Below are 27584 nucleotides of genomic sequence, written 5' to 3' on the forward strand. Positions count from 1 at the left end.
GACATAAAACACAATAAAGCTACTAATGCTCTAGCCGGACATTTAATGACAAATTCTGATCATGTGTTTAGGTTTTGTGTTATACAGCATATTAAAAAAGACGTACAAGGGAGTGTTTTAGATATACACCTGGACATATGTGAGTTAAAATGGCAATTACATTTACATGCCCTTAACTACACAGGTATTAATGAAAGTATTAGTATAGCACCCATCCCTAAGTTAAAACATATTTTAGAATAATCTATTACAACACATTTTAGGTTTTGATTTAAATCAACATTGGTCACTCATTTAATAGAAGGAATAGATGTTAGTTATATTTCACATATTATGCACTTCTTCGAAGTGGTTAGATGTATTTATAGAGTAGATAGGATTTGTATTTTAGTTTATTGTTTTACTTATTGGAATATCAGCAATATGTGAACACAGCATTAGGTTTGTATATTTCTTTGTGGCTTCCTTTAAGAGGTTTTATCTCAGTGTGTGTTTTATATATATATATATATATATATATATATATATATATATATATATATATATATATATATGATTGTCTTAATTTAAATAGCAACAGGTTGCAGTCAATTTAATTGAACAATGTTAATTAGGAAGTATTTAGAAATGAACCACTGGGTTTGTTCATTGTTCTGAAGAAGTCCGGTATGTAAGGACGAAACCTGGGTTAACATAGTTTATCGTGGTTCATTTTTATGTGTTTTTCTGCCAATAAATACTTTTTGGACATCCATTTCATCACTATTTAACTCAAATAAATAACTTGTCAGTTGCTAATTGAGGTAGTTTAGAATGTGTGGTTAGTGCAAATATAGCATGTCGCAAAAATAATATGTATTTTTTCGTGCGCTCTAGAGACTGTCATATGCAAGTGACATATATAATGTAGCATATATAGAGCAGATAGCTTATGGATTCAGGTTGTTAAAGTAAGTTATGCTTATTAATCAGGCAGTTTCATTTAAGTTCACAAGTAATTTGGGGACATTTCAGTTGAGTTTCCAGGAATGTGTAGTCCAATGTGATTAACTGAGTCCACTTTTCCTCATAAACATGTGTCACAATTCATTAAACAAAGCAGAGTCTAACATCTGTCTAATAATCATTATAATCATTATAAGGTACTTTTCCATTAACAGGGCAACAGCATTTTTTTCGCTTCATTTTCTGTTATCAGGGAAACAGTTGAAATGCGGTAGCTGAGGTGCGAATGTAATGTGAAACCATGTATTTTTCATGTTAATATTAACAGGTGTGTGAAATGATTAAATTAATAATATTTTTTTTAAAAAAAAAAGCTTCTTCCAATTATGCACTTTAAGAAAAAAAGGGTTCTCTAGTAACAGCAACAGAGACCGGCAAATAACTATAGTTTACAAGGGCTGCTTTGCCCCATTCTGTATAAAGTACCAATACATGTTCCTATTCTACATTAAGGAGAACTGACATCCTGTAGTTCTGGTTACAAATGTAATACAGTATAGGTACGTACCACATTTCATGCAAAATTTGCAGTTTGTACATTTTGTGGTTGAAATACACTCACGCTGTCTTTCATTGTAAACACAAAATAAAAGCGGCTCCGATGTATTGTGCCAGTAGTCATAGTAAGTACCTCACATTGTAATCTGATTTAAAACAAAATAAAATATTTCATTTTTATAAGTAAGTCGATGTCAAACTACATTACTTATATGAAGCCAGCAAAATGAATGGGGAAAGGAGTGGTAGAGGCTTGGCACGGACGTGTGGTGTGTGATACCCAATCAGATCATGACTTGACAACTGCTTGAAAGAAATTTAAAGCTACACACTACAAAGGAAAACAGTTCATTATATACAATTAATGTGGTGTGTATATGTATACACACACACACACACACACACACACATATATATATATATATATATATATATATATATATATATATATATATATATATATGTGTGTATTATGAGTATTTAAAAAAAAAACATCTTATTTTGATGAATTTATTTAGTTTTTTACTTTCACTTTTTGTAAATTATTGGGGCAACATTTTCAACACCATAGTTCAATTGTAATGTACTAGCTAAAGACATCTTTTAAACAGATATGTGTACAATTTAAAAATAACTTATATTTTTACAATATATTATTAAAATAAATACTTTTTACATATATGTGATTAGCAGATAGTTTAAGGAACTGGATTACAGATGAACAATGGAGTTGAAAGTATTGCTCTGTTAATGGAAAAGTACCCTTTATAAAGACAAATAATAGTAATCTCCTAGCTCTTCAAACTTTCTGATATTGCAAAATGTTGACAGTAAGCTATATTAACTGGAAGACTAAAATGTTTCGATACTTCCTTGTGAATATACATTTTTACTTATACTGTAGTGTCAAGAACTGTGTTTGAAATCTATGCATTACTTTACTTCTATCAAGTCATTCATTTTACAGATCAGATTATGTTTGCGTCTTTCGGCTTTTCCCAGTTAGGGGTCGCCACAGTGGAACTCCTGTCTGCTAATGATTGGTAGTGGATTTTACGTACCAGGTTACCAGCCCTAACGCACAACCTTCAATAAAGGCACGCCCCTTTCACGTATGCCTCCACACAGAAGACGCTCTAGCTGAGAATCGAATGGGACGTCTTGCTATGAGGCGACAATGCTACTGCAGCACCACCACCGCAGATCAGATTATATTTTGTCAAAATGTCAATAGCATTTCAAGGGCACATTTAATATTTAAACTGATATTTTAAATGAATAGCTATCAGTTGCCAAGTGAGTTTGTACAGAGTGTGAGGTAACTGCAAAGATGTTACAAAAAGTAATATGTATCTTTTCATGTGCTCTAGAGACTGTCATTTTCAAGTAACATATAAAATGTAACTTTTACAGTGCAGACAGCTTGTGGAATCAGCATGTTAAACTGAGTAATACGTTTTAATCAAGCAGCTACTTTTAAGTGCACATGTAGTTTGGAAACATTTCAGTTATGTTTCCAGAATATGTAATCCTATGAGGATAAATCATAAAATATTTACAAATAGTCCTATTATGTATTTATTTTACCTTGCTTAAGCTGTTTTTCATTTTAATAACTAAACAACATTATGTTTTCTCATTATTTGTTATCAGTGAGTCTAAATGCACTTCGCAGGCTCACAGTATCATTAGAAACTGCAGCAATCATTTACTGTTGCTATGACAACTCAGAATGTGAAGAAAGCTTCACTTCTCTTAACCAACAGTACATTTTTCCCTCCTTTTTTTTATATATTTGTTAATACTAAAAGGAAATAATTCAAAGGACATATGTACTTGAATGGAACATTTCAGAGTTAATCACGAAGATGTCCCCAATCCCAACAAGCATAACTGTGACTATCATTAATCTAATAAATATTGTACTAACAATTAATTAAGTTCACTATTCCAATTAGTCTGCCTTAAAACTAGATTATTTAGACTATTATTTATTTATGTATAGATAGTGAGTTATTAAATATATACAGACTATATTAGTACAGTAAATAAGAAAGAATTTAGAAAGGGAGACAAGATGCAGTTAAAATAAATAATGAGAAAAGAAAGAAGAGAGAGAAAGAAAAGAGAAAATTAAGATAAAATATACATATACTATGTATGTATATTTACAGTATAAATATTTTATATGCTATATAACCCTCCTTCTGTGAAAGAAAAGTACCCTGTTTTACATACCTGAGGTCATATGAAAACTCTCATGTGTCATCTATTTTCAAAAAATATAAAGATTCCAGTAGTTAGTTACCTTTGTTTTAAAATTTCAAGCAGTAAAATTGGTCCTTTAAAGTAATGTTAAAACAATCCATATCATCATGGATGCTTTAAGAGATTTGGCTGTAACAGTATTAGTCTTTTACTTCTAGTTTTTGCCGTCTGTCCAGACATTTCTTTCTTTTGTTCTCTTGAGAGAAGGTGATATCCAATCCATATCCTCTGGTAAAGTAATCACATTACTAGTTTTAATAAATGAAGAGGCTTCCTCTAAGTCAATAAATGTCCTCATCTCGTTGGCATACAGTATTCTTATCTTAGCTGGATATGCAAGTTGTGCCTTGATGTTATTTTGTTTCAGAAACATTATCATTGGCCACACTTTTTTTCCTTTGTTCCATTATTCTAGATGAATAGTCATTATCAAATCTTATCAGACTCTGTTTATATTTTAGAGCTGCCTTCTTCCAAGCAGATCTTAAAATCAGTTTCTTGTCCAAGTATGAAAGAAATTTGATAATTATTGACCTAGAAGGAGAGTTTGAGTTAGTGACAGGTTTCCCAAGAGCTCTGTGCGCCCTTTCAATGCCAAAGCAAAGTCCTTTTTTTTAAATTTAAAAAGTCAGGGATCCAGCTTGATAAAAAGGAAATAATATCCACACCTTCTGTGATTTCTGGTAATCCGAAAATTATGATGTTATTTCTCCTCTCCCTATTTTCCAATTCATCTACTTTATTAACCAACCAAGTGTTTTGTTTAAGAAGCAGTTCTTTCTGTGTTTCTTCATCCTTAAGTCATTTAGAGAAACCTCTATTCCTGTTATCCTTGTCTGCTGTTGTTGTAGCATTTCAATGAGGGTGTCAACCTACTTTTGACTGCTTGTTTTAAGATTTTCTAGGTTCTCTTTAAAATCATCCATCTTCAAAGGCAACCCCTGCAGGGTAGGTGTCATCTGTTGCAGTTCCTTCTTTAAGGCAGCATCCTGGTGAGAATTCTTTGAGTTGCTCATTTTTACAAGTGAATATATCTCCAAGCTTTTTGACAGGAAATTATTTGTAAAACTTCACCAAAGTTTCTAATTATGTAAATTAGTCCTTTATCTATAAGATTTTATACTTTGAAGAACAAAAAATAATATTTTTCCTGTTTTATTTAACTAGTTATATGCAGCTGTAAAAAACTGTTGCTTTCAGTTAGCCATTCAGGCTCCTCCCCAAAATGTATAGGTTTTGGAACTATATTGATGGAACAGAAAGCTGTTTTACCACTTGCAATGCAAATTGATTACATTATACATGCAATGTGGAGCAGCACTCTTGTTTGCCTCTGTCAAATGAATGGATTGACGTAGGTATGCATGCGCGGGATTGTGTGCGTGTGTGTGTGTGTGTGTGTGTGTGTGTGTGTGTGTGTGTGTGTGTGTGTGTGTGTGTGTGTGTGTGTGTGTGTGTGTATTTATTTCATATTTGTGGCTTGACTATAACTTCTCATGAATACTATTTTGATTTCTGTTAAGGAAAAATGCTGCCTGATGTTTTACTACTATGAACACCATGTAGATTTCTATGAAGAAAAACTGCTGCCTGATGTTTAACTAAGTGAAAATGTTCAAGAAATTTAAAATCTGAGTTATTCTTTTGTATTGCTATGTGTTTATCATAACATCAAAATGCACCTATAATAGTTTAAACATATGCCACCAAGGGTTTGTCATTTTGGTGATGTCTACACTCAGATAAATGTGGTTTCAGTGAGTTGCTTTTTGTCATAGTTTTTCACCCAATTGATCAAAACCACACTATACAGATATTGTTCTCTTTTCCTTGGTGCTGTATAATTGTCATGTTGACATGTATAAGTAACGGTGGTAGTGCTGCGGTAGTGTTGTCACCTCACAGTAAGACGTTGTCCTGTTCGATTCTCAGCTAGAGCATCTTCTGTGTGGAGACATGCATGAATGGGAGTACCTTCGTTGAAGGTTGTGCGACAGGGCCGGCAACGCGGCATGTAAAAATCTACTGCCAATCATTAGCGGACCAGAGTTCTGCTGTGGCAACCCCTAACCGGGAAAAGCCGAAAGATACAACAGCATGTATAAGTAAAGAGATGCTGCTGGGTGAAGTTTTCTAAACAATCATCCAAAGGCAGGCGTCCAGTCTGGTGGACCCCAGCCATAAATAAACTGTACAACAGAACAACAGAAGGAGGAAGCTACTACATGATAGAGCAAAATCCCTAAAAGGGAAGGCATCTCTGATCAGTACTAGCAAAAAATTACGATCCCTCATATTATCCTCCAAGGCCAGCTTCGAGAGAAAAATTGCACAGGACACTAAAGACAATCATAAGGCTTTTTTCAGTTATGTTAGGAACCTGGGATGCAACTCCCAGACTTGTTCTGAGTTGATTCTAAATGACAAAAAATACACTGAACCCACAGACATCGCCAATATCCTGGCAGACAGGTACAGCGCAAACTTCTCCACCCCTTCCCCCCCAAAAGAGCAAGTATCTATCCCGGCAGAGTGCAGCCTCCCAAACATCTCTGATGCTCAGGTGAAGGCCACCCTCTCCAAAGCAAAAAGCACTGCTTCCATGGACCGGATGGCATCCCGGGTTGCGTCCTACATGAACTCCAAGAAGAACTAATCCCTCAAGTAAAACTACTGTACAATCTCAGCCTCACTACAGGATATGTGCCCAAAGAATGGCGAACAGCAACAGTGGTCCCACTCCACAAAGGTGCCACCTCTGCGGACCCTGGAAACTATCGCCCCATAAGCCTGACTAGCCTAGTCTGCAAGGCTATGGAGAGGATCATCATGGAGCTCATAAACAAAGACATTGGGGACCTACAGACACTAGATCCTACCCAATTTGGCTTTGTCAAGGGTAGATCCTGCCTTTTGAACCTGGTCGACTTCTTCGAAACAGTCACCAAGGCCATAGATGAAGGGAAGGTAGTCAACACAGCCTATCTGGACCTAGCAAAGGCATTTGACACAATACCCCACTCAGGCATCATAGATAAGCTATCCAGCCTAAATATAAATCCCTATGTCACAAGATGGGTCGCAAACTGGCTCAAAGACAGAACCCACAGAGTCAGAGTTGCTGGAGCCATGTCAGACTCGAAACCGGTCACAAGTGGCATCCCACAAGGTTCTGTCCTGGGACATCTCTTGTTCGGTATTTACTTTTCTGAGGTACAGGCCAATGTGGGAGGACTATGGCTCACCAAGTTCGCAGATGACTGCAAACTGGGCACCATAATCGACTCTCCAGCTGACACAAACATCCTTCAAAAAGGTCTTGCAGAGATGGATAACTGCTGCCAGAACCATGGTCTAAAGCTAAATGCCAAAAAGTGTATAGTCATACCCTTTGGCAAAAACAATGTGCCCACAAATTACCACATAGGTGGTAACCCATTAAGTACAGAGAAAGTAATTAGGGATCTGGGGTCCCAAGTTGATAGCAATCTCTCCTTTGACAAACACATTGCCAAAGTGGTTAGAAAGACCTTCTGCATAGCCCACCTCATCATGAAAGGATTTACATCTAGATCAAGAGAGGTAATCGTGCCCCTTTATTCATCCCTCATCAGGCCCATCATAGAATACAATGCCCCCTTTGTGATGTACCTTACCCGACACCTGCAGAAATTAGAAAGACCCCAAAAGTACCTCACCCGGAGGATCAAGGGACTCAAACAGATGCCATATGCTGCTCGGTTAAAAAAACTCCAGCTCTACTCAGTTGCATACCGCCTACTTCGAGGCGATCTATGCCTGACATATAAAGCTATGTCCAACCCAGAATTAATGGACATGCTCCACCTCAGTAAATCAAAATCCCTTAGAGCCACGTGCTCAAGGGACTTGAACCTCAGCACAGAAATAAATAGAACATGCTAGAGGGACGGATTCATAACCCAGAGGCTCTCTTCATTCTGGAATAGAATTCCAATTCATGTTAGGCAGAGCACCTCACTGACTCTCTTCAAGAAGAATCTTGATGAGTGGATGGGGGATCGTAGGTTTGTCCCGGGGATTACTTCCGTGTCACTATTAGACAGAGGCACAGTAAACTAAACTTTAAAAAGGGCACAGTATACTCAAATCAAGGGGTGGCGTAAGTCAAACACAATCGGGCTAGGCTTATAAATGCCCCAGGGTAGATAGCCTAGTATGAACCTATGAACCTATGAACCTATCTTAGGTGAAAAAGAGGACTTACCTCTTGTAGAAAAAGAGTTTTTTTCTTTTTTTTTTTTTTAATTTGCTTTTACTACTGTTTCATGCAATGTTCTGATTTAAAAAAAAAACTGCTGAAATTTAGCTACTCTGTTATGAGTTTACCCAGGCAAGCAGCGAATGCTGCCACACTGCTTAATTTGCATCTATAATGTTAGGTCTTCATTCAGAATCACTTTGATCTGGAGATCTAACTCAAGATTGGGACAATACCTTGCCATGACTGCACATTTTTTGGTCCTATAACTGTTACAGACTACGTTATGCAGTGAACCATGAATGCATATACATTTCCATGACCATGCTGGCTTATTCCCTCAAATGGAGATCTAGAAGTTTGCACTCTAACTTCCAAAGTGCAGAGCCTAAGCTTTTTGATAGAATCAAATTATATCCTCACATTTCAAACAAATGTTCATATTTCTGGAACCATAAGTGTTTCTAAAGAAGTATAAATGACAAAGTTTTCAGCACAACCTGTTTTTATAGTGCCAGTATTATTTCTGTTCTAGGTCTTAAAATGGATTTTGTAAGACATAGTAAACACAACAACTTCCAAGTTTATAATATTTTTCAAACTAACCAGTTCTGTCTGTGCTGCTTAGTTGCTGAGATATTTAGAAAAATGTAACAAAACAATATAAATAAATATTATATGAACAACAATTAATGTATCTTTACTCACACTAGACAGAAGTGAAATATCAATGCAGTTGTGTTTGCCATTGTGCAAGCTTCAAGATGAAGTCTGTTAAAACTGCTTTGCATGTAGTATGGTTTTGAAACTATTAATGCAAATATGAACCAGACATATTTGACACTTACAGGTATGAGTATGATGCAATTGTAGCCCCATTACATCTGGAGGCATCACCCAGCTGTAATGGGATAAAACCATCTTTCATGATTAGCATCAATGAACAAAGAGATTTTACTAGCAACATTTGTAAAGTATACAGTGACATAGTTTTAAAAAGGTAACACTCCTATCATATGTAAAATTATGAATAGTCCTCAACCCACCATTGTGTATCATCATAGTATACTACAGGAATTCATTTATTGTCCTGTATAACAGGTAATATTGTCTGGGATGTTATACATATTTCTCTAATACTAGTTTGGCCTAAGTTTTTTTATCACTAAAGTGTCAACTGAATGAAACTAACAGTCAATACTTCGAGCCCACAAAACTGGAAAAAAAAGAATCATGTACCTGTCCCTCATGGAGGGCTCTATACTCATCCACATTACTTAAACAGTAACTCCATGGTCACATAAACGTGAAGAAAAGAGGAACACCTTCACATTATAAGTCACTGCCAGCATGTAAATTAATGCTGTGCCAGCACTGACTTTAAATAAAAAAAGACTACTGAGTTTAAACCTCTGGGAACAGCTCTAAATGAGTTTCACCCTCATTCAATTTAAACTTGACTATGGGGATAATAATGCTAATATTGTTGTATTGCAGTCTAGTTCATATTATATAAATGACTAGTATTTATAGTATAACATTTAAATATGCTTACAGCCAAGAGCATGATTATAAATGGTTATATTAAACAATAATTTATACACCCAACTATCTAATTTATAGGGTTTAAGTAAGCTTACAGCAAAGAAAAACATTGAAAGGCACATCCGTTTTGTCCAATTTTGGTGGGACACTAATACTGATCCATTCAGTAGGTTTTCCACGCATATCCTAGGTCAACATTTGTATTTGCAATCCAGTTATCAAGTTTTGAAGCTTGCCAGAGAAGTTATCTTCCTGATTGATAAGAGACAGCTATGCCAGAAACAGAAGATATATATCAGGTACATCTTGGGCCAGCTGGTATTATTAATATAGTAACTTAAGTATAGTGTGTGTTTACATCGCCACTAGTGCTGCTTTAATGAAGGAGTTCAGAAGCTACTGAATCATTCATAGTACATAAACTATGAAGAAACCACTCCTCGGCAGCCTATACAGGACCATGTAGCAGGCTAGCACTTTTAGTCACTCAGGCTATCTTCGGGTACTAAGACATTAAATACTTTTCATGAGAAAAAGTTGAGGTGTGTTGAGTTAGTTTAGGTGCTTATTGAGGTATGTGTAGAAGAAGGCATTAGTCAATTATGGGCCTAAGAAAGGAGGAAAACATAGGCTATATATTCTCTGGACCTTGATAATATAGTACAATGGATAACTTGTAGAAGGTAAAAGAAGTTTCTAAACATGATAGAGGCATAGTGGTCAAAAGCAACTTTATTATCAACATAACTACACATTTGACAGATAACTGGATTAGAATTTAATGGGATGTTATGTATTTAGACATATAACATTTGTTTATTTCAGTCCATACTGGTGAATGTGAGTATAAGAACAAGACTGATAAGTTATCGCCAGTTGGCATATATCAACAAAGTCGGTCAGACAGTGATATCAGCTTTCATGTTAGTGGATCTGAAAGTATGATAGCCATTCAAGTCTGGAACAGAGGGAGTACTATCACAACAATGGAACAAAGTTTATGTAACTACACAAATGATAATATCTGAGAACAAGGAAGGCCTCAAGTTCTGACATTTTATTGTTTTTGCTTTTAACATTCAGCAGTATTGATAATATAGAATCTGGAGTTTATTATTTTTAGATGTACATCAAGTGAACCCTACCAAAATGGTACATGAGAATTAAATATTTTAGCTAGCATGCAAAAGGATGTGATGAGAAATATATGTTAGTCCTAGGAGAGCAGGGGGATCTGTTGACCATTTTGTCCAGTATAGACACACAGTGGATCCCTCCAGATTGACAAGAGCTTAATAGCCAAGTACTGAAGCTAACTATTTTATCCTTAAATATTAACATCATCCTTTCTGAAAATTGAATAATGTTAGGACATTGTCTTCCTTGAACAGATGAGAGGTCAGCAATGTCTCTTTGCATCTCTGTCAGGTTGATACTTCTAAGACCGTTCTCCTCAAGGGTGAGTACAAGGTCATAATCACATCTAGGCCAGTGCATGGACCTAAGGGGCCTTCTTACCTCCCTATTTTGAGTACCAAAGCAGACACTGTCAGAGCATTCTTTGCCAACTTGATGAGTGCAGTGAATCACTAAGATGGCAGATGGGTTCTCACCAGCCAGTTACAGTAGATGCAGATGCTGGTCTCATGATAGGAATTTATCTTCTTAGCTGAGGTACTCTAGAAGGCAAGAATTTTATTATCAAAAACTGGTTGTCAGTAAACATGAGGCACTTTACTGCCAAAGATAAGAACGTGTCAATCATCTAGAAAAAGTCTGAAGCTAAAGCAGGCATGGATTCCTTGTTGCCAGATATTCTTATTTTGAGCACTAGTTAAATGATACATGCAAAAGGTAACATGAGAATTAAAGTGCAGAGGTAAGAACATATTGAATTATGAGCTACTACTAATGTAACAGTGATGACATCCATAAGGCCCACAAGAAAAGCAGCAGCAACCCTGAGCAGGACCTTAGACAACAGAACAACTAATAGTACACCATACAGATTTAACACTGATTTCTCCTGGGTAGTGTCAAGTAATAGCATTGATGACAGCTAATAGAATGTACACAGAGTGTAGATCTGAAATGAATGTAACCCAGTGTTGGTTGAGTACATGTAATGCATATCCCGCTGAACCACAACAGTCAGCAGCCTTCTGAGTAACATGAATGTACTTACTATAAGGTAAGTAGAATACTATAAGGTAAGTGTGTTCACAATTTTTGTGTTTGCTACTTAAGTGGGATTCCTAAGAAAAATCTTGAAATGTCAACTCTTCCAGTTTCTAACAAAATGTTTAATATATAAAAAAGAAAATTACACGAAAATCATTTTGAGTCAATTCTATGTTTATAAGAACTGTTAACATTGAAACATAAATAACTTTTAAATAACAGAATAAAAATGCATGCTTCACTCAAACATTATGAATACGGCAAACTAATGGATTCATAGGCTATACTGTGGCAGAAGCTGTTCAAGTGAGTGAACTTTTAAAATCATTTAGTCAAGTTTTTTTCCATTTATTTAAATGGGCTGCATTAAATCCATAAGAAGGGTACTGAAAACACTTGTAGGTAGCTCCAAAGGGCTTTTATAAATGAAAAGTGAACTTGGTGTGGTTTGGTCCTGTTCAGTCGCATTATGCATTATATCTATTGTGTTCAAGTATTTATTATTGGTGCACATTCACTTCATTTATAATATAATATATTGAGGGGGTAGTCTCTTAGTCTGATCAGTCATATTTAAATATATTATTTTTCATTACTTTTTTGTGATGCTGAGTCTGGGGGGATTTTGACTTTCTTTTTGTTTCTGATTGAAGTGTTATCTATTTTTCCTTTTTACTAAAAATTACAAATTCCATTTATTGAAAAGTTGCATATGTTTTACTTGATTTTTTTTTACTTTATCTATTTTTAAACAAAGATATATAACTGAGTTTGGAGTTGTTTTAGGTAGAGTAGCATGTCTTGCATTTGGACATTTGTATTATAGTCTGTTTTTAGTAAATACCTTAAATATGACTGATTTAGGGTATTTTACAAAGGAAGATAATGTTCCAATAATGTAATGTTTTAATGAGATGCCAGATGTGTATATAAATAAAATACACAATCACACCCTTTGACTTGGACTTACCATTATCACAATTCTATCAGGTGATTAATCGACCCCATGTAAGCAAAAGCTTACAAAACCGAACTGTCAGAACAGTGATTTTTTTTCCAAGGGGAAAAAAATTGCTGTTCCAACAAAAACAAAAAGTAAGCACATTAAAACATGAGATTAAGTGGGGTCTTCGCCCTCACACACCCCGATGTGGGGGGCTGTGGCCCCCACCCCCTACTTAAATATACCAACTCCGAGACTGCATTACAATGCTGAAAATGGCAAAGTACTGAAGCTGGCAAGCGAATTCTTTCCCAGGGAAAGAATTCACTTACATGCCGCTTCGATATTTTGCAGTTTTAGTTTTGTCAGTTTGACTAAGATGCATTCGAAAACATGCGTCTTTGGTCTGCTGACAGGAACCCCACAATTGTATACTGAAGAACACAAAAGGAGAATATTTGGAAGAAAAAGAGACACACAAAAATGGTAAAGCCTCTATATAGCTTAATCTAGAGCACATCCAGATTACTGTGCACTTTTTGGGGTTCCACCTCTAAAGAATAAGGATGGCAAAAGGGTATTACAGATGTAGAATAGAGGAGAAGAAAATGAGAGATACAGGAAGAAGGAGTGGAAAATACTAATAGAAAATTACCTAAATCAGCCTAACAGAGATGGTTTAGGTAGAGAATGGGAACTCTTGTGTTTAAAGAGGGCAGCCATATTGAATCACTTGTTGATACAAGATAAACTGTTTAAGGTGAAATGTCATGAGATACTAAGAGAGTTACAATGTGGAAGATTTCACCATGATGGTGTAAAAACAGTAGAGAACAGAAGTCATGCAAAGGACAGATGTAGATGTACAAAAAGAATAATGCTGGAATTATGGTATGTCAATAGATACATTTTAGAATTTATTCAGAAACCTTGCAAGAGACCATGTTATAAACAGGGTGGAACAGACAGAAAACTTCCTTTACTGTTTGCCTTATTAAAGAATTCAAAAGCATTACACTAGTTTTTAAATTTCATGAAGTTTCACTTAAAGCAGAAATGATTGGGGGTGTAATACCTAAACAAAGTATCTGTGCTCACAGCAATATAAAAACAAATGAGATTAGAAAAGCTGAAGCATTGTCTGCTGTTAGCAGCATGGTAACCATCTGCCTCTACTTCTTACAGGGAGAGACCAACGTACTGAAATTAAAAAACCTTAGACCTAAGGATTATGCTGTGTATACCTGCCAAGTGTCAGTGCGGAATGTTTGTGGTATACGAGATAAGTCCATTCGATTCCAGTTAACCAACACCACAGGTAAGAATGCTGCTGACTGTATGAACATTTTGTAATAAATATGACAGCGATGTCCTTTGCAATGAATGGCTCTATGATGTAAAAGAAAAGCAGAACATGTTTCATCTTTAACCCTGTTTGATGCATGCATTTCTCACTCAACCTTACCACTCGTAATGCAGGGATAACATTTTTATTGACTACCTTAAAATATAATGAGGATCCTGTTCCTCCTCATCATGCTTTTCTCTTCTGAGGTGTCTTGAGGAGATAGCAGTCAACTGCTTAGATGTGTATAAAGTTTGGTTACTGATAATCTGGGTGTAATTTATGTATTCATTTATCCTGTTTTCTTCACTAAGCAAGTTCTCTATTACTCATCCTTCTGTTTAAACAGATGCCAGAAGAGATATAATTTGCAAATCACTCTTTTTTTTCAGTTATTATGGTGAACTGTCATTTCTTTAGTTGCAATCTGTTTAAGCCATGAAATGCTCAAAGTCCACATCTGCGCTCCCCACAATTTCTGGAGTTTGTCCTTGTCTTTTACCTTGAAAAAATCAATGCATTAGTTTATGGCAGGGGTCTCTGCCCCACTTTTTTGTCAGATAGGACTTGTGAAAAAAAACAAACTACACAAAAATCTTGTTAACAGCGCATTTTTGCTTTTTCCACTTTCAACGTATTGACATGCATTCAAAGTAACATAGAGTTGCAGATGTCACTTTAATGAGCACTACAGATCATAAACAAATGCACAATATGATAGGCGACAGTTTATTCAAAACATGCAATTAGCTATTCTTAACGTGTTATTGAATAAGTAGTTGTCTGCATTTGACAGTGTTCTGCTCATTTATTAAAGCATTACATTGAGAGTAGGGCACAGTTTTTTTTTATATTAACTAATGGACTGCTTCCAATAGACTGACCTTAGACTGACTGACCTTGGACATTGCCCAGGAATAATTGATATACTATTAAGAAGATAGTGTACTACTTATGAAATAAAACCTCAAAGAATGACATTCTTGAAACATGGTTTGAATTTGTGAGGGGATAATCTGGTCATCTAAGACAGTGGCATAAGTAAGATAACAGTGATGGGAGAGAGCTAAGGAAAATGTTAATAATGGTCATAACTGAGAGAAGCAGAAGAGGTCAGCTGGAGGGAAGAGAGCTAAGGAAAATGTTAATAGTGGTCATAACTGAGAGAAGCAGGAGAGGTCAGTTGGAGGGACGAGACCTAAGGAAAATGTTAATAATGGTCATAACTGAGAGAAGCAGGGGAGGTCAGCTGGAGGGAAGAGAGCTAAGGAAAATGTTAATAATGGTCATAACTAAGAGAAGCAGGAGAGGTCAGCTGGAGGGAAGAGAGCTAAGGAAAATGTTAATAATGGTCATAACTGAGAGAAGCAGGAGAGGTCAGCTGGAGGGAAGAGAGCTAAGGAAAATGTTAATAATGGTCATAACTGAGAGAAGCAGGAGAGGTCAGCTGGAGGGAAGAGAGCTAAGGAAAATGTTAATAATGGTCATAACTGAGAGAAGCAGGAGAGGTCAGCTGGAGGGAAGAGAGCTAAGGAAAATGTTAATAATGGTCATAACTGAGAGAAGCAGGGGAGGTCAGCTGGAGGGAAGAGAGCTAAGGAAAATGTTAATAATGGTCATAACTGAGAGAAGCAGGGGAGGTCAGCTGGAGGGAAGAGAGCTAAGGAAAATGTTAATAATGGTCATAACTGAGAGAAGCAGGGGAGGTCAGCTGGAGGGAAGAGAGCTAAGGAAAATGTTAATAATGGTCATAACTGAGAGAAGCAGGAGAGGTCAGCTGGAGGGAAGAGAGCTAAGGAAAATGTTAATAATGGTCATAACTGAGAGAAGCAGGGGAGGTCAGCTGGAGGGAAGAGAGCTAAGGAAAATGTTAATAATGGTCATAACTGAGAGAAGCAGGAGAGGTCAGCTGGAGGGACGAGAGCTAAGGAAAATGTTAATAATGGTCATAACTGAGAGAAGCAGGAGAGGTCAGCTGGAGGGAAGAGAGCTAAGGAAAATGTTAATAATGGTCATAACTGAGAGAAGCAGGAGAGGTCAGCTGGAGGGAAGAGAGCTAAGGAAAATGTTAATAATGGTCATAACTGAGAGAAGCAGGAGAGGTCAGCTGGAGGGACGAGAGCTAAGGAAAATGTTAATAATGGTCATAACTGAGAGAAGCAGGAGAGGTCAGCTGGAGGGAAGAGAGCTAAGGAAAATGTTAATAATGGTCATAACTGAGAGAAGCAGGGGAGGTCAGCTGGAGGGAAGAGAGCTAAGGAAAATGTTAATAATGGTCATAACTAAGAGAAGCAGGAGAGGTCAGCTGGAGGGAAGAGAGCTAAGGAAAATGTTAATAATGGTCATAACTAAGAGAAGCAGGAGAGGTCAGCTGGAGGGAAGAGAGCTAAGGAAAATGTTAATAGTGGTCATAACTGAGAGAAGCAGGAGAGGTCAGCTGGAGGGACGAGAGCTAAGGAAAATGTTAATAGTGGTCATAACTGAGAGAAGCAGGAGAGGTCAGCTGGAGGGACGAGAGCTAAGGAAAATGTTAATAATGGTCATAACTAAGAGAAGCAGGAGAGGTCAGCTGGAGGGAAGAGAGCTAAGGAAAATGTTAATAATGGTCATAACTAAGATAAGCAGGAGAGGTCAGCTGGAGGGAAGAGAGCTAAGGAAAATGTTAATAGTGGTCATAACTGAGAGAAGCAGGAGAGGTCAGCTTGAGGGACGAGAGCTAAGGAAAATGTTAATAATGGTCATAACTAAGAGAAGCAGGAGAGGTCAGCTGGAGGGAAGAGAGCTAAGGAAAATGTTAATAATGGTCATAACTGAGAGAAGCAGGAGAGGTCAGCTGGAGGTGAAACTAGAAAAGAGTGGTAGATTACAAAAGGTGGAGGCAAAAGCTAAAATACACACCAAAAACAATAAAAAAAGGCTCTGCCATGAAATAGTAAAGCAGACAAGGTTGGCCACATTTACCTGTAAACAATACCATGAAAGCAGGTAAGAATTAAAACCTAAAACCCAGAACTGCAAAATTATGGTACGGCTATTAGCTTCCAAAAGAACATGAAACTATTTTGCAAAGCAATAAAAAGTATATTAGAGCATACAGACAGAATTGGCATAACAGTCAAATCCCTATGAGCCACATAGATGGCTTACAGATGTGTGTATATCTGCATAGCTGAGTCCCTGATACCTGAATCACTATATGTTTTGTCTAGTGTAACTACACAGCTATGCAATGGTCAGTGTTTAGTTTTTGGTAATTCATAAAAGTTTTCTTTAGCAGACAACTAGAAAAATATATGACTGACCTTGTTAATGTCTCATACCCAGTGTTGACATGTTACTGAATTTTAATGTCAAGTTACAGGAGGGGTGATTTTTATCCCTACTTACCTTTCAGTTTTGATTATTTTTAACTCAAGTATGGCTGGTAGTTCTCTTTCTGCATATTGACAAATCAAATCATAACAAATCACATAACTACAGGTATCATTAAATGATAATGATTAAATGCACCTAAAGTCATGCAGCAGAAAAAGAAATGCGGAGTTTCCAAAGATGCAGGTTTGACTTTTTGTTGCATTACTTTGTTTTACTAACCTATAGAATAAATAAGAATCATCTATTACATGATTAAACAGAATTGAACTTAGTTTAGTTATATAAACTGAACTTTTGATAAGGAATAAGTATACCTATCATGATTAATAGTATAATCAATGTAGACAGGTACATTATACAAAATAAACATTTATAATGGTAACAATATTGCCTTGTTAAATATTAGTGAATGGTTTGATAACCAATCAAGCTCGACTCTTAAAGAATCTTTAGTCCTATTAGACAATAATTTATTTCTTTAAAGTAGTACAACTACATATTTTCTGTGGAATGATGATATTACTGAATGCAATTAAACTGATTTGCAGCTAACATTGGGAATATTCCCTTATGTTACTTTACAGTTTATAGCTATCCCTTTTTGATGTCATTACTGGGTTCCATGACTTAAATTTTGTAAACGTCCTGTATGATGTTTTAGTCCCCACTAATTATTTACAGTATGATCACTGGATCATAGGATCATAGGAGAGTACTAGGCTAATGGCTCTGGGGCATTTACAATCCTAGCCAAGAGTTTATCCCCAAAAAAGAAACCTCAATCAGCACCTGTAGCCACTATGAGTGAGGGACACAGGTGAAACCCTTGAGACAAATTTGTGGTTACCCATCTACTCATCAAGGTTGTGCTTGAAGAGGGTCAGTGACGTACTTTGTTTGACATGTATGGGGAGTCTACTCCAGAGATAGGGCAGTCTCTGGGAGACAAACCTGCCTCTCCAGCAGGTTTTGGTAATGTCACATGTTAGATTTAAGCCTTTTGATTGGGTACTACATGAGGAGTAAGACTTACAGATATGGAGCATCTCTTGTAGAGCAGGGTCTGTGATTGCCTTGTAGGTGAGACACAGATCACCTCTGAGCAATCTGTATGGTACAGAGTAGAGTGATAGTGACTTGAGCCTGTCCACATAGGACAGGTGTTGGAGACCATGGATTCTCTTTGTGAGGTATTTCTGTGGCCTTTTCAGTTGGTGCAGGTGTTTGGAGAAGTACATACCAAACGGGGCATTATACTCAATTACTGGCCTAATGAGGGAGGAGTACAGAGCGGTAACAGCCTCCTTTTTTCTGGATACAATCCCCTTTACTTACGAGATGAGCCAACAAAAAGTTTTTTTCTGACCACTGCGGCTATATGATGGTCAAATTTGAGATTGTTGTCAACTTGTGTACCCAGGTATCTCACCACAGTTTGTGTGCTTAGGGGGTTGCATGTTTTTGGTGAATGGTATGATAATATATTTTTTTGCATTTAACTTAAGGCCATGACTTTGTTGCTGTGACACCCTCTTGAAGTATGTAAACATCATTTGGGGAGACAATGACAGGACCCAACTTACAGTCGTCCACAAACTTGGTAAGCCACAGGCCTTTTGTCTTTGCCTGGATCTCTGAGAAGTAGATGCCAAACAATAGTGGTCCCAGGACAGATCCCTAGGAGACACCATTAGCATACCTCCCAACTGTACTGAATTACTCTGTTTTTACTGAGTTCTGGGGTCCAAATAATGGGGTGCCATGATTCCCAAGTGGCACCCCTTAATTTCCGATTTCCCGGCGCCTTTATTTTAAATTTTATTTTATTTCCTGGACGTGCGCAATGATGTCAGCTTCGTGAAACAGAAACAGCCTGTCGGAATTGAGCTGAAGGACTCAGCTTGTGACGTGTGTGCATTTACAGCTGCAGGCAGGAATATGCTACTGCCTACAGCTACTGTTATGAGAGAAGGAAGGTGGAAGAGTGGATGAAGCAGAGCTGCCATTTCATATACTGCAGCAGAGGTATGCGAGGCCAAGGCTGGATATGCTGCTGCAGGAGGAGTCAAAGAGCTGGCATTTCTTCTGTGGATGAAGCAGAGGTAGGAAGGGGTTGTGTGTGTTATGCTGCTGCAGGAAGAGCTGCCGTTTTTTTTTTTTTTTTTATGTGGACGAAGCAGAGCTTTGATATGCTTATACAGGAAGAACTGCCACCTGCCATTTATTTTCTGTGGACGAAGCAGAGGTATGGGCCGGGGTGTGTGTGTGTGTGTGTGTGTGTGTGTGTGTGTGTGTGTGTGTGTGTGTGTGTGTGTGTGTCACTTGACATTTGTACATTCCCAAAGCTTCACACATCAGAAAATATCACGAGAAAAGAAATGATCACTGTTTTGCTTATAAATATACCTAGCAGCAAAATTAATTCTTTGCAAGCTTGCATTCTAGCTAGATGGATCTGTATTGCAAATACAAAATTAAATAAATGTATACTTACTGTCTTATTCAAATGTAGATTTTTTTTTCCAGAAAGGGGGTGCATGCTTGGATATTGTGATCTGAATGTTACTTGAGTCTTCACAGAGGATGTATTTGTGAATATTCCTGTTCGTTCAGAATGGTAACTTTGCAAAGCATACTGCAGTTCATAATTCCAGCCCTGCACAATACTGATAATTCTGTTATAGCAGCAATCATATTCTGTGATTTATGAGGTGATTTTAGTGCACTGAATTTCAGGACATCATATCGGCCAAATTATATGGTAGATTTCATTATAGTGCAGAAAAACAACTGAAGCTAAGCTAAATAAGAATAGAGACTTTACTGACCATGTGTCTGTGCCAATGAGTGCACCATATGGCTTTTCTCAACTGTTTTCATTAGAACTACTGCTGTTACCTCCTGCTCCAACAGCTTGGCTTTCCACAGGCCATTAACTGAAAAGACAAAACAGAAGGAAAATCTGAATAATTATTAAATGATTGGTAAATGTATGCCTAAACAAAGGAGCACAACCCTTGAATTTAATATTACATGGTCAGGCTATAAATGAATAATACCATTTAAAGTTGCAACTGGTAAGAGTGATGATTGAGTTGGGTTAGCATCCTGTCCAAGACTGATGAGTTGCCTTATGCCTATTGGTTTGGCAGAATATTGATTTATTTATTTATTTGTTAACAAATAAAGTAAACTGGTCCATGTTGGAAACTGTTAATTAAATGCAACATATATACAGGGACAATGCAGTCTACCCGATCAATTAGTATGCTATTGGGACTTGAGAGGAAACTGAATTACCTAGAGTAACCTATGTACATACAAGACGATATGCACAGTTCCACACAAACAGTGACTGGGAGTCATGATTGAACCCTGGGCTATAGAGCTGTCTAGTAGAGGTCTAATCACTTAACTATCCTGCTACCTCACATGCTGCTGCTAATGGAGATCTCACCCTCATGTGACCCTGAATAGGATAAAGGTATTAGAATGATGTATAAATTAAATAATGATTTGTTAGTCCACTGTAATCCCGTCCCAGGATCTGGGACTTATTAAAGACTCTTGAAAAGAAACCTAAATAACTTTAAAACTCAAAAACAGACCAAATAAGAAATTGAAGGGACTATATCAATTAATCTAACTTAAGGTCAACACTAAGTATTTAGTATTCAAGCATTTATTTGTCCAGATTTTTCAAGCCACCTTTATACAGATGCTTGATTTCCCTATGCAGAAGGTTAAAAAGTAGGGGTCCATGGCTTCTCTGAATTATAGCTGTATCTCAGATAGGGGTGGGTACCTAATGTAACACATCCTTCTTAGACTATTATACTAGATGTGGCGAATGTGCTTGGTAATTCCAGATTTTACTACAAGTTAAGAAATTTACTGAATAAAATAATTCTGTGGGGCCATAAAGGCAACATAATAGCTCTTAGGACCCCCGTTGCTTCAAAGATGTTTGAATATTCCCATCTGGAGATTGCACGTCTATGTGACAGAATTAGCATTTGGAATATGGTAATGCCAGGAGAGATGAGATTCATAGTTAAAAATTGCTAGTCAGAATGCAGTTAAAAGAGAAGCTGGACCTTGAAAGACCACAAAAGTTATTGATAATACCCACATTCCCAAAGACCACAAATAAAGTGGTAAGAGCTAGATAACATTTATGAAAAAATACCCTGCACTAACTGACTGGTCTCTTGGGTGATTTTAAGGATTAGTAGATAAAGCCAAAATTAAGATGTATTGCATAGGCAACTCTGTTAAACTTGACTGGAACTTTTAGTAATCTAATTCCAGAATAATGGTGTTTAGGAAACTCTAAATTATGTGATGTCTCTTCCAAGCTCTTATAGCTCTTACAAAAGTCTACAAAGTAAAGTAAGAATGGTGCTAGGTAATTTTTCATGGATAAAAGAAGAATTTACACAATCTGAACGCATCACAGATAAATGAACACGGAATGAAGGTATTTATGACATTCAAGAGGTATAGGCAACTCCCAACAGCAATATGTCTGAATAAGAACATGATAATGATTTGTTTAATTTAATTTACATTTTAAATTGTTTAAATGCAGTTAAAACTAAGAAACTGAGCCTTTGAGAGATTAAAGTTGGGGAAAGTTTTAGATATGAATGGTTGACATGAATCGTTGATGTGAGTTTTCATTTTGTGATGTTTACTTTACCACCTCTCTTTTTGTTGAAAATACTTAACATGATAGGTTAGTGGTTATCAAATCCGAGATTGTGCTGAATAGATTTGGATAGTAATTGGAGGCATACCTCTCAACTGTCCAGATTTTTGCAGAATGCCCAGATTTTAATCTCATATTTTTGGTCTGTTCCTCATAAAATTTGTGTTTTTCTGACAAAGCTGTGGGACGATCTGAGGACTGAAGTCACTAAATAATGGCATACATTTGGTTTTAGACTTCAAATCCTTCAGAAAATGTATGTTAAAACAAACCCTGCCACTCAAGCAACTTTCTAAGTTTATAAGTGTGATATTTAAAATATGCCCCTACTTTTGGGCCTTTTGTTCCCCCCATTTTGTCAAGCTTTGTCCCTATTTATTGCACTAAGAAGTTGAGAGGTATGATTGGAGGATTTAATGCAAGTAATGATGATGTAAGTAGACTTTTATGATGGAAATGTTCTGAATTGGGCAGTTTTGTCATTATTGGTTCATGCATTTAGTTTCATTGCCTACAGGAAAAATGTTCAAACAATAAATTTAAAATGTACTCTAACAAGTGTGCTGTATTATACAAGGAATATAATTTAATAAAGTCAGGAAGGTGTATCAACGAACACATGTATGTTTCTTGTTTTGTGTGCAAGGGCCCTATGATTTGAAAACAGCCCAAAGGTAATCTTTATCCACCACTGGCCACTGTGACTGTGGTCAGATGCATTTTCGTTGGATGTGGTGTGGGTTTCAATGCGGTTTCAGTGAATGAGAGAAGTTTTAATGCTAAGTCTGTTTTCATTGTGAGACTATAAAATGTAAAAATAAAATTGAAATAATCATTGTAGAAGTAAAGCAGTATGCACATTCGTGTTTATGGTAAATGGGGCAAAATAGCCAGGTAATGGGACATTGGAATGGCTGCAGGGGGACTCTGGTGGTGCACTGGTGCCATATTTTGATTGTCTGTTCTTCAGTTTGCATTTGAAAGTCAGTAACCCACAATTCCACTGGAGTGGGTGGGGCTACATAATTATGCACGCAAATTTTATGTTAATCAGCATACAGATTTGTACCTATTTTTCATGGGCCTTATCCAGATTTTTGATGTTTCCAGGTTGAGAGGTATGACCACTAGTGACAGGTCCAGTTGGCCACCCACCTGATGAGATAGGCATTTATGCCAAGTTGTGTTAGCTTTTCAACAATGCCGGAGTGGGGGATTGTGTCAAAGGCTTTGGCCAAGTTAATATAAGCTGCATGTACTGACTTTCCCTCATCCAACTAGATTCAATAGCAAGATCTACCATTGATGAATCTGAACTGGGTGGTATCAAGTGCTTGGAGACTGCCTATGTCCTTGTTTATGAGGTTCATAATAATAATACACTCCATGGCCTTACAGATCAGACTTGTCAAGCTAATGGGGTGATAGTTTCCAGGGTTAGTAGTGGCACGAGCATTGTGCAAAGGGATGACAATGGCAGTTCTCCACTCTGCTGGATTGAAGCCTTCATTTAGGCTGTGGTTGAATAGGCTGATCAATGGAGAGGCTAGTTCTTGCTGGAGATGTTGCAGAATACAGTCTGGGATACTATCAGGTCCCATGGAAGCTGTGTTCTTTGCCTTGGATAGGGCCTTTAACACTTGATCTATGGAGATGTGAGGTGCGCTGCAAGTATTGGGTATGTCAAATCGGCCTTTGAGGTTGGACGGGGGGGGTGAAATTTGCACTGACCCTATCTACTAGCAGGTTAGCTAAGTCAATAGGATCAATGTAAGTGGTACAGTTAAGAACTAATTTGGAACAAACCTGGGCTTTGCCATGGAGGTTTCTGATGTAATTGAAAAAGGCTTTGTGGTTAGCCTTTGTTCCAGAGGCTAGTTTCGATTCATAATTGGCTTTGGAGGTTTCCACTAGTAATCTAATTTGCTTGTTGAGTCTAAGGAGGGAGTTTTTCCAATTGAGAATTTGTACCTTTTTACCCTTGGACAACAGTTTCTTCCTTTTGTTGTCAAGCCTGTTGATAGAGGACTTCCACCAGACAGGTTTGTGTTTCCTTGAGGAGCAGGTTTTAGTTCTCTTGGATATGGCTGAGTCCATGGAGTTGTACAGGTACTTGTATTCTGCACTGGCATACTGTTCAGCATATTTGCCTGCATTCTCTGAGGGTGGTGGTGGTGTGAAGCTACTAATACCATCCCTTAGAAGGTTGTAGTCAGTTTTTGAGAAGCTTTTTAGCCTGGTTACGGCTGGGGGGTGTTGGATGGGTTAGACATTTCAAATGAGACAGACTGATGGTCTGATCTCACCAGGGAAGAACTTACTATGGAATTGGTGCAGGAGTCACCCATGTTGATATGAACCAAGTCTAGAATGTTATCTCCCCTTGTGGGGGGATGAGACGAGCTGGTCTAATGCATTAAAACTGATGAAGTTGAGAAATCATTGGGTGAGTGCATTAGAGCAGGAATAGTTCACCCAGTTTATGGTTAAAGTCACCAAGGATCACAGTGTTAGGGGGTACCTTGATGGACTCAAGTAGGTCCATGTAGGAGGAGTAGGTGTCCTGAGTCATGGCTGTAATTTGCATAGGTGCCTTGCCAATTGTCAATTGTACCTGGAGAAGTTCTAGTGCATCATGCTGGCAAACCAGTCTGGAGGTGTTCTTGCCTTTAATGAAAATTCCACCACCCTTAGTCTTTCCTACCTCATTTTGGGGTCGGAAAGTGTGGCATGAGGTATAGCCTGGTAAGGCAAGAGTGCTCTCTGCAGCTTTGAGCTAAGTTTCCATGACTGCACAGATATCAGCATCTTCCAGTGGTGGGAGAGCATCCAGTGAGTGCATTTTCAGGTTAAGGCTCCTAGCATTAATCAGCATGACCTTCAATTTCCTTTTTGACAGATCTTTAATGTTGGAAGATTTGTCTGTAGGACATTGCCTAAAAATTGCACAATTGGGCTGGCAAGAGCCTTGGCCAGAATCCTGAATCCCAGGCGTGACAAGTGGAGGCCATCTCTGGCAAAGCATTGAGGCCTGTCATATATGTCATCCCAGGCAGACAGATACTAGATCCCCATGGATTAACACCAGAGACTAAGCCAATTGTTGAAGTCAATTTTTTTGTTGTTGATATTGTTATCATTCTGGGTGAAGGTAGGATGCTGCTTAGGGCAAGGGTCATACCTGCCTGGGCACATACTCTGACAGCTCAATCATGTCTCTCTTCATATAGTCCAGGGAGGTACATCTCAAGTCAGTCACACCAACATGAACAATGACAGAGTCATACTTGTACCTGTTGTGGAGAAATTAATGTGTCAGATTCTGGCACCAGGCAGACAACTGACCATGATCTTCTCCTTGTCAAGCCTGGTGAGGGGGACTTTGGTGTGTCTCACAATTGAGTCACCAATGATTTGTATGTTTGGTTTAATGTTGTGCTTTATGGACTATATGAGTTTATTGTCATGCCTTATGGGGTGTGTTTGTGACACACTGGTGTGTTGTCTGTTGTATGTAATGTGTTTGGTGTTGTGTGTGACATGTTTGTAAGTGTGTTTTGGAGGTCTCTGCTGTTTAGGTAAGTTTTTATTGAGGACCCCTATATAGGTGGGTGTGTGCTGTGCTTGGCCATGTGATGTGGATGGTGTGGTGTATATGCTGGCAATCTCCTCTTTGTCAGGGGTACTGAAAGAGGCACGAGAGAGCATGGATTCCAGGTTACATATGATTATTCTTACTAGGAGTAATATATAATTGTCAACCATGTGATGGGTAAGGCCAATCTAACACTAAACAAGATAGGTTAATTCAAGTGCGAAAAGGGAAACTGGCTAGGTTTAAAATAACCCAAAAGAGCAGCTAGCCTAGTATTTACCTATGTTCCTATAAACCGGTTAGCTATCTTGATCTAAACATTTTCACTTACATTGAGGTTGCTACACTAAGTTTTTCTTTTTATTAAAAAAAAGTTTGGGGTATACAGTGATATCGTGACATTAACAAGTGAGGTGTGCTTATTGCTGTTAAAAGAAGAAAAGTGAGAGATAATGGAAGTTTACAAGAAACAAAACTTAAATGTACGGTTAAGAACAAATTTAATGACAAATGTACAGCAGATAATAAGCTATGAGCAGAATAGAAAAACAGTATTTATATTATTTAAAATAAAGATTGCCTTCTGCACTGAATATATAGAAAACAATGATGTTGAAAGAGACATATAACCATTACTAGAGAGTCAGTAATCTATAGGTTAAAAACAGGATTACCAGGAAGTTTTTGCTACTCTACAAAAATTGAGAAACCATACAAAAAATAGGATACTATACCATATTATGTGGGAACACTAAGTTAACCTTTAATTTCTCTAGTACGCTGAATGAAGGAATGGAATACCATCCTATGTCTATCTGCTGTTCTTGCTTTCTTAAATAATAGAGGATGGACCGATATCTGGAGGTATAAATACCATACCAACTGACAAGACTCCTTCACCGGGAATGCTGATCATCAATATGGTCAAATCGACTTTATTCTGATTTAAAAATGCAACTTACAAAATTTCATTCTGTTAATATTCTAGAAAGCGTTATATCAGATTTCACACCTATAACTCTGAACTGCTCATTCTAATCTGAGAAGCACCTCTAACAAGTGCAGATGTAGCTTTTTTAAATGGAGGGAATTTATAGAAAAGAAAAAGACAGTCATATTATAGACGTGGGAGTGAGACAAAATAAGACAGATAAAGGAATTATGCTATCCTTTGTGGGATGGGGTTTAGGCAGCCATTAGATCATAACTGATGTCAGATGAAAGTAGAATTAAGTGTAGGAATACAAACATTATAAGACTTACAGAAAAGTAATTACTTGAAATCAAGGGGAAGAGTGAATAAGGTACATAGATGTAAATTGCAGATTAGATTAACTCAGAATACAAATGGAATTGAACATAAGCAGTCAAACTTTCACTCTTACAGGAATACTCAGAGTGTAAGGTAAGCACAGTGAAGTCATGGAGGTGGGGCTGTCTCAGTGTTATTTGTGTTAGGCCGTGCATGTGTGTTTGTGTGTGTGTGTGTGAATGTGTGTGCGTATGCGCGTGTGCATGGGTGTGCGTGTGTGCATATGTGCATGCGTATGAGTGTGTGTGCATGTGTGCATGTCTGTGTCTGTGTGTGTGTATGCATGTGTGTGTGTGTGCCTGTGTGTGTATATGCAAAGTGCTTTGCTAATGTGATGCATAGATTATTAGGAAGAACACTAGTGCAGTCAGGTCTGCATCACAATGTGTGATTCAGATACATGTTAATGTGCCACCAATGGTGTGTTTCACATTGCAGCTTTATCATGTCCCTGAATAGGACTTTGCCTCTTTCATACTAATTGACCATCCTGCTTTGGGCAATTAGCATGGGCAGAAAGAAATTTTCTGACTCTCAGGGTATGTATAAAGAGTGTAGCCAACAGC

General features: G+C 37.4%; 1 protein-coding gene across 1 annotated transcript in view; it reads left to right on the forward strand.

Moving 5' to 3' along the window:
* MDGA1 (MAM domain containing glycosylphosphatidylinositol anchor 1) overlaps positions 1-27584 on the forward strand; it is a 3256518-nt gene that overhangs the window by 1267907 nt on the left and 1961027 nt on the right. The window contains exon 5 of the mRNA XM_044060326.1: positions 13866-13998. Coding sequence (XP_043916261.1) covers positions 13866-13998 — 133 coding nt within the window. The remainder of the gene's footprint in view (positions 1-13865; positions 13999-27584) is intronic.

This window comes from Protopterus annectens, chromosome 1.part0 (assembly GCF_019279795.1).
Source record: "Protopterus annectens isolate FY-2018-M chromosome 1.part0, PAN1.0, whole genome shotgun sequence".
In the NCBI taxonomy this organism is placed as follows: Eukaryota; Metazoa; Chordata; order Ceratodontiformes; family Protopteridae; genus Protopterus; species Protopterus annectens.